The 8,981-nt window shown below is 42.1% G+C and overlaps 1 protein-coding gene across 1 annotated transcript in view; it reads left to right on the top strand.

Moving 5' to 3' along the window:
• The first annotated feature begins 27 nt into the window (after positions 1-27).
• Positions 28-8,981, top strand: part of tmem178b (transmembrane protein 178B) — a 97,810-nt gene continuing 88,856 nt past the window's right edge. Inside the window, exon 1 of the mRNA XM_034863204.1 lies at positions 28-881. Within this exon, the coding sequence (XP_034719095.1) occupies positions 500-881 (382 nt within the window). The 5' untranslated portion in view covers positions 28-499. The remainder of the gene's footprint in view (positions 882-8,981) is intronic.

The raw sequence follows: 8,981 nt of genomic DNA, 5'->3' as shown, positions 1-8,981 counted from the left end.
CCCCCCCCCCCCCCCCCTCTCTCTCTCTCTTTCTGTTTTTGTGTATACAGCTGTCGCTGCCGTCCTTTTTGTCCATCCATGTAGTGTGGGCGGTGCAGTAGTGTCCTGATGGGACATTTTGAGTCAGATGCAGCCCAGTAAACTTGACTAAACGCGCTGGCCGCGGTGCTGATGTGTTGTGTGCAGGTTGGCGTCGCCCTGACAGACGGATGAATGCAGAAGATCCGGGGCTGAGATGAGATAAGAGTCCTCGCCGTCTCCGTCTCCGAGCTGCTGCTGCATAACGCCGAGCAAACAGGAAAGACGTGTAGCCCCCAAAACACCGGAAACAGGGAATCAACATTTGTCCAGTTAGCTGTGTCCTCTCTCCGCATATCCTCGCCAGCCCCATGACGGTCCCGACGCTGTTCTCCGGAGGTGATGCGAGCTGAAGCCGCGGGACGCCGCAGAGGAGCTGTCCGTGTGTCGAGGTGCTGATGCGGCTGTGACAGAAACGAGCATGGCTGCCGGGAAGTTGCTGCTCTACGCCGGGCTCTGTCTTTCTCTCTGCGCCCTGGGCATGCTGGCCGTGGCCATGTGCTCCGACCACTGGTACGAGACCGACGCCAGGAGGTACCGGGAGCGGTGCCGAAGCTTTTCCAGCCGCCGCAAGGACCCGGGCTTCATCTACATCCCCAACAACAGCCTGCCGCTGCGGGCCGGCCGGAACAGCCCGCCCCGCTGGGAGGAGAGGCTGCTGCTGGCCCGCAGCCGGCGGCAGCTGTTCGCCATGAGCGCCGCGGATGAGTGCAGCAGGCAGTATAACTCCACCAACATGGGGCTGTGGAGGAGGTGCCATCGGCTGGGCTTCGACCAAGACATCGAAGACCTAATGCGGAAAGGTAAGAATGATACCAACACCTCAGACAGCTAACGAGGCTAAAGTTGTGGCAGAAACAGCAGTGGGCATTTTCAGACACCGTCACCGTTCATCATAAGACCCTCAGCTCGTCTGCTCTGTGGGGAGCGTTCATTTGACGAAAGGGCAAACAAGGACATCCAGCTGTTGTCTTGCTTTTCTGGAAGCAAATGTTGTCCGAAGAAACCAAAGAGCCCCCCTGTCTGTGCGTGTGTGTGTGTGTGTGTGTGGACGGCCTGGGATTTGCAGACTGTATATGTTTTCCTGCTATTTTGTTGAAGCATGTTGATGAAGACCCAGTCGCTGTTCTCAGCTGATCTCGAACTTTAAGTATTGCTGCCTGACCCTTATCTGCAAATAATGACATCATCATTATCCCCCCCCCACCCCAATTATTTCACGCTGGTTTAAAACATGGCCTATAGATTCATTTAGGTATTTGCACCACTAGTCTATATAGACAATGTTCATTTCCAAGATTGGAAATGCATGTCTGTCCCCGTCCTCTGTCTCTGTGTTGGCGTTCTAACCTCTGGTGGATTTCTGAGGACTGTGGTTACCTGGTCCTCAGACCTCTGCATCTGTCCTATCTGAGTTTTCTGTTAATGACTAAAACTACTTCTGAACGTATACGTGTCCCACCAAAACAAGTTCCTTCACATGGCTATTTTGCAGAGGCACCATGGGACCGTCCGCTGCCCATGACAATTGTGATTGGTTCAAAGAAATACCAATAAACCAGAGCACGTTTTTTTTTACCATCCAGGGATGCTCTGTGGACTAGCCAGACCTTCCTTGGTCTGGCAATGCAAGACAAGGGTACTGGTATTACAGTCTTACTGTAAAACTAGATTTGTACATTGGCCATGTATGAGGTTACATACCCAACATTATTGGTTTGCATTTTCACAAAATGTAACAATCAGCGCTGTGGAGCTTCATTTAATATGGAAGACACTGCTGCTGTAGCGGAGCGTCTCCAGGCCAAGGACCTGTGTGTGGAGAGAAGTGTACTTAATAGGCAGGGTATTTTTGTTATTACATTATCTGGGTCACATGACAGTCATATATGAAAAAATATATCCTGGGATTAATTCAAAGCTTTGATTTGTTGAAATAAATTACTATTTTTAAATTTGACTGAAATAGACAATTAATAGTACAGTCAAACTTCAAATTTCTATTGCTGTAGTTGGGGATAGGAAGCCCAATTCTTTTTGATGCATTATGGGTGAGTGAGTTTCTGTTGGTATAAGTTAATATGTAGAGGAGAATGGGTTGGAGTATGCTCTTACACAGTAGTAGTAAGGTGACAGGGGTGATGGAGAGTCTCTGATTGGCAGCGTTTAAGGATATCAGTGATGTGTTGATCAGAACTCTGTTTTATTGTCCAGGGTGAGTCCAAGGTATTTGAAGCACTCTACCATTTCTCTAGGGACATTGAAAAATAGAGATTTAATTTTATTTCTATTTAGATGGAGGTTGTTGTTGGTGCACCATTGGGTGATGAGGGAGATGGAGTCCTGGTAGGTTAAGACTGGAGCTGTGCAATCATACATCACAATGTTTTTGACCAAATACTGTACATCCATGTCGATATTGAGATGATATTGTAAGGTTTACTATTGGTGCTTTCACAAAATACGTACACATTGAGATTTTAGATACCTAATCACTAATAATGTGGATACAATGACTAAGTGGGTAACAGCAAATAACAGAACAAGTACAACAGTCCGGTAAGTTCCGAAAAGGACATTACTTTACTGTAATAGCCTTTAAATCCAGGAAAAGACGCCACCTGTCATATAATGAAATTAAGCTGGTGAAAGAAATGGCATCGTTGCAGTTGTATTTTTATGTTTTCAATTCTATTTATGTCTTTGGTTTAAACTGACACAAGCTGGGGGAACAATGTTTCATTTTTGTGTATGTATGGAAGTACACCTGACAACAACAATAAAGTAAATCTTGAATCTTGAATTACGATATCAAGAATTTAAGATGATATCTAGCCTCATATATAAATGTCCAAATAATATTGATATATTTCCCAGCCCTAGCTGAGATATAGTTATTGCAATTGAGGAGTGCAAGTACGGCAGTGTCAGCAGACGATTTGAAGTATCTGGTAACAGTCGAGGGACTTACACAGTGGTATGTGTAGATACATGTACATTTACAGAGTACCAACCAATCAACCAACCAACCAATCAATCAACCAATCAATAAATCAAGTGCTCTCTGTTGGACAGACCATGAAATGGTGACACTTTTTGGCATCAGTGTATGGCAATCCCTTGTTAAGTTTTGGCCAGCATATACACAATATACAATAAGCTAATACCAGCCGATATATATCCGCCAGGCTGATTTATGAGTCTAGTTCTAATGTTTTGGCTGACGGTCACACAAAATAAGCAGTTTGAAGACAAACCCAGCTGTCATTACTTCAGCACATTTTCTGGAATGAACATTTAATCAATGAAACATGATGAAACATTACTGAGCTGGGCCCTGCCACGAGGGTCACACAAAAATTACTGTATAAAACATGTACTGGTTAATTCTTAACCAACCAGCGTGATTCCTGTTACCAACGGAGGAGAGATGCTTGTGACCAAAATGAAAATCAATCCCAAAATCGGCAGACACACTAGTATCCATGTATGTCCCTGTCGCTGACAACACTGCACATCACAGTGTGTGTGTGTGTGTGTATGTGTATGTGTGTGTGTGTGTGTGAGTGTGTGTGTGTGTGTGTGTGTGTGTGTACGTGTGTGAGTGTGTGCGTGCATGTGTGTGTGCAGCTGTGCCTCCCTTTGAGGCCTCCCATCTGCAGTGCTGGGCAGCCCACACTCAGGGCTCAGTGCTCAGATGAATGGCTCCACAGAGCGCTCTGATCTCTTTCAGCTCTCTGCTCCATCAGCATGGAAAAGTAGAGCGGGGTCTGTCATCACGATGAATCCCACAATAACTTCACATGGACGGTTCCATCAGGACAGAGCTCACAGTCACAGCCATCTGACCTCAGTTGCAGTTGCTAAGAGGTGCTAAGCTCTGCTAAATAGTCTTGGCAAAAAAAACACTAAAACACATAATCCATCAGCTGTGTCGTTCACTACTGAGCCTGTTTGTTACCAGTAAGCAGTGGTGGATTGTAACTAAGTACATTTACACAAGTACTGTAGTAAATGCAAGTAAGTACTAACATTATGAGACTGTGTATGCGGATGGACTCTGTGAAGAGAAGCACTGGGACTCCAAAGCTTCCTGCCTCACTGACAGATGTCTCCACACATATTGTATGTAACATACTATAGCCCATAGGGCTGCACAATTTTTCGCAATTTCATCGTAATCACAATATGGACTAGTGCGTTATCCAAATCGCAAATCTTTGGGGGTGTCCAACCATTCTAAATGAAGTGTTGTGGTGCGATTTGAGACAAACCCTATCTTACAGACTGAAGAAAACGTTGTTGTTTGGTACAGCTTCTTGCATTAATCACACTATAACCATTTTTAAATTCTTCAATGAGAATTAAAATAATGAAACAAGAAATGATCCATCCCTCCAATATCGTGAATCATATCGCAATATTAGTCAAAATAATTGTGATTAAATATTTTTCCCTCATATGGTGCAGCCTTATAGGCAACCATACCAAATATTATGAGAAACCATCAAAGAAAACCTGTGATGCAGATATCTTCTCTCATTAGACTTGAGGGATTCTGCTGTCGAAGACATTATTCAACATTAGGCTTCTTGTAGCCTGAGTAATACATAATAATAAATTTATATAAGATCAGACAGATATTTAAATATTTAGGGATTGAGACTGGCATTAGGATAAGGACATTCTTGTTTGAGTAACAGTCACTTCATAACATAACCTTTTCTTAGGGGCCCCTGCTGGGCCTGCATATTCACTAAGCCATCCATGGGTAGATTACAAACCCTTTCATACTTGAATATATGTCTAGAAAATTGCATTACAACATTAATATTCATAGACATTTGTTAACAAGAGACAATATGCCACCTATCATAGTCTTACACCCCAACATGTCTCTGTGAATTATCACTTTGTATAATGTTGAGCTACATTTTAGAGACAAATATTGTACGCTTTATTCCACGGCATGCATACGTCAGCTTTAGTTACAAATCACTCAGCTCATTACGATTTCACATGCACATTGTATGATGAGCTCATGAAATATAGGGGTTAATTTTCTGCATGAGTACAGTATTGTTGCTTTAAGTGCATATTATAGTTCAAATATAAACAATCAGGATGATAAAATGATGCATAGAATCTGAACATATGTAAACATATTGCATGCAGTATGTAGAATAGCTTCCTGGTGTGTTGATCTACATGAATTTACATTTACATTTACAACATCCATGTGTGTGTGTGATTTATAAGAACACAGCATGCGTGAACACATTGAATAATATAGTCGGGGTGTGATTTTCTGGGGGGATGCGTGGGATTTCCCCTTTTCTGGGCTCAACCTGTTCTCACTCCGAACCTGTGAAATACAGACGCTTGGGCAGTGTCTTTGTTAGTGTGTGTGTAGGACTCACAGCGCGGAGCAGCAGCTACGCAACGCCTGAAGATGACGTAGGATTAAGAGAGACAGCGTTAGCAAGTAGAATGAAAGTCTGAAATTCCTCCTAGAGAGGTTGGTGGGGGGGGCAAACAACACAGGACTATCACCCAGGAGACCAGGGTACATATCCTGCATGCCACTTTACCTAAATCCAACTGTCCTGTTCTTCTTTACCTAAACCCAACTGTCCTGTTCTTCTTTTACTAAACCCAACTGTCCTGTTCGTCTTTTCCTTAACCCATCTGTCAGTTCTTCTTTACCTACCAAGCGTCCATATTTTAGTTGGTGGGAGTGAGAATGTGTTGCTGGTCTCCATATCCCTGCCTCTGCTGAATTATTTTTATCCCCGGTGGGACAAAATGTACCCTCCAATCAAAGTGGTCAGTGCTACTTCACCAACAGACCATATATGATATACCTAAAATAGAAGTAATTTAAACTAAGTAAAGTGCTCTGACATGATAGAAGGATAAAATCCACGCAGCAGTTGCTGGTTATACTGAGCAGCCTCAGAGCTCTGGGACGCCGGCTAAAAGTAAAGGTGTTTTGAGTGAATTCCGCTCTCCGGTTTGAAAGCACTGTTTGGTTTTACACCACCTTGAGATATTTCATTTTGAAATGATTTTCCATTGAATATTGAAGTTGAAAGATAAGTGTTTTGGCAAGGCTGGTCGAGTGGCTATTTATCCATGGTATTGGAAAGGGGATTTAATTCATGCATGTTTTGTTAAGTTCTGCATGATCAAAAAACATCCCCCCTGCTTTTTTCTCATATTGCAGCCATAGACAGTATATTAATATACTGTATATACAGTCTATGATTGCACCCTGAATGCAGTCACTCTGAGAATGAATCCAAAGAAACATTCTAGTCCAGAACAGGATCAGGACATGTACTGAGTTTTTGCAGTCATCCCCCACCCTAAACAGGTCACTGCCATACCAGCATCTAATTGTTGCTGGTCATTCAGCATACAATCAGGTTGATAATCCCAACAGTTGGCATATGTTAGCTAGGTCTGGGATGCCGTGGCTGGCAGCAGCAGCTCACTTGCTCCTAGAGAGTGGAAAGAGAAGAGAGACATCAGGCTAACAAAGTGGTTTGGTACAGAGGATGAGAACAAAGAAGGGAAGAAAGCCAAGGATGGCTGTGGAGACAAGGATGTTAGAGAAAAAGAGGATTACAGAAAGGAGTGGGAAGGGGGGGGGGCGCCATCTGTTGTCGCTCTGTGCGGAAAAGACCTTTTAGGTTCTGATCAAGACATTAACAGTCCAAGCAGTGCAAACAGGGACAGGCTCGAATTGGATTACCTGGCTCCAAGGGGGCGCTGAATTATGGGGAAGGCTAAATGAGGTACTGTAGGGGTCTAAAGGGGCCTCGGAGGTGCCTTGCCGATGAGCCTGCTGCCAAAGCTGCTCATCTAACAGACAAATGGAAGCTGCTTTCACTTGTTGTATGACCAGCTGCTGGGTGATTATTAGAGGAAGGAAGATGCCTTTGTTGTTTAATCCCAGTGACAGTCTGCTTGTTGTCTGTATAGTGATCAGTGGTTCCCAAGCAGTTTGGTCCGAGGTAGTACTAGTAGTTTATTTGAACTTGTAAAACATTAAAATAAAAAATATATATACATACATTCATGCATACATATATATATATATATATAATTAAAATGACAGATAAATAAGGTTATATATTTCTCAGCACAATCTCCCAAAATGATTGAAAGTCATTCAAACAAAAAATTCCCAGGTTCAAGTAGGAGTAGGAAGAAGTTAATAAACTGCTTGTCAGGTCCTACCCCCTTTCTCTACTTTTATCCTTAAGTAAATACAAAATGGTATGCTTCACTTAGCTGCCCCCCCAACAGCCTTGTCAGAGGCACTCATGTACCCCTTCATCAATTCACAATTTGCTACAAATGTATGTAACGTATGTAAATAATTTTTTCATGCAATTAAACTGTCAATATTTTAGGCTGGTTTAGTCAGTCACTAGGCTCCAACCACTTAGAATGAAGTTGAATATTTTACCATTTATCCACTAAGTTACTTTTAGCCTGTTATTTCTACCATTTGTTCATTGATTTTAGCTACCTGTTTAAACCTCTGTGATCACTTGCTGAATAGTTTTCTCTTACATAACTGCAACATGTAGTGTTTAGGTGTTATTGGTGGCCTCATGTTAGTATGTGGAGATATTATTTTTTATCAAATCCTCAAACTACGGTAGTTGGATAACATGTACCCCTGGTTGGGAGCTTACCAGTGTGAGACCTCTGTAGTCCATAGAAAAAGGAAGAAAATGTTATTATTGTTAAATTTTATTATTCATGCTGCATGCACCTTATACTCACTAAGGTTAGGCATGCTGTCTTTCTAAAAAGTCTCTGTATGAGGGAACCTCGATAAGACCAAGTTCAAACACGGTAGGTTCTTTAGAATATTGGATTGAAATATCTTATCATAAGATGTAGTTGTAATTGTGACCATCTAGAATGTTCCAGCGTGGCACCTGTCTGTTTGAAATGTATAAGAATGGATGTAACTGTAACTGTTCACCTGCAGGGGTTGAAAACGACTTTCTCTCTTGTTGATTGTCTGGTTGGCGCAGCAGTAGCTAGCCTACAGGGACTTGTCTCAGGAGCTGAAGGGTAGCTGGTTCAAGTCCCAAGCATGGAGTGTGCACTGGTAGCTGCAGAGGTGCAGCTGCTCCTCTTAACACTTGTATTGTTTCCCATCAAACACTTTTGTTGGGGCTTTTTCATCAATGTTTTTAACTTTTTCTTATGTTTTTGTCCCATTTTTAAACACTTTTGACGTATTTCTTTTTTGTTTGTAACTTTTTTGACGTTTTCAACACTATGTAACTCTAACTTGTTAAATTTAGTTTTACAGTTATTTTTGGAATTTATGGTCAATAAACCTCATTTATAGAAAATTATACTTAATGTTTGAGTTAGAAAGGCAGAAATTAGGAATTATTTAGACTAAAATTAAAGGAATGTATGCTGATGGATAATCACAGACTGGAATATGTCAACTTTTACTCAATACTATTTGGAAACCACTTCAATTTTTTCAAATGCTATAAAATTGAATAAGACACTCCAAAATAACTGAAAGTAGAGATTTGTACTTGCCAAAGAGCGTTGTGTGGAATCATTCTTGTTATTTTGGGTAATTAAAAAGAACATTGATAAAGGAAAACGGGTCAATTTGACCCAAGGACAACATGAGGGCTAATCTACATCCCACATCCACAGCTATTCATTCTCGTATCTTTCTGGACGGGTCCTGTTTACTCAGCCCCCCCGTTCCCCCCAGTCCCCCCCAACACTCACCATAACTCTTTCAGTGTACTTAGGGCGTGTTTGTGTTGTAGGCAAGGCAGCTTTATTTGTATAGCACATTTCAGCAACAGGGCAATTCAAAGTGCTTTACACAAAATCATTAAAAC

This window comes from Etheostoma cragini, chromosome 23 (genome assembly GCF_013103735.1).
Source record: "Etheostoma cragini isolate CJK2018 chromosome 23, CSU_Ecrag_1.0, whole genome shotgun sequence".
NCBI classification, from domain to species: domain Eukaryota; kingdom Metazoa; phylum Chordata; class Actinopteri; order Perciformes; family Percidae; genus Etheostoma; species Etheostoma cragini.
The sequence above is the reverse complement of the archived record's forward strand: the minus strand, read 5'-3'. Positions and strand labels throughout refer to the sequence as shown.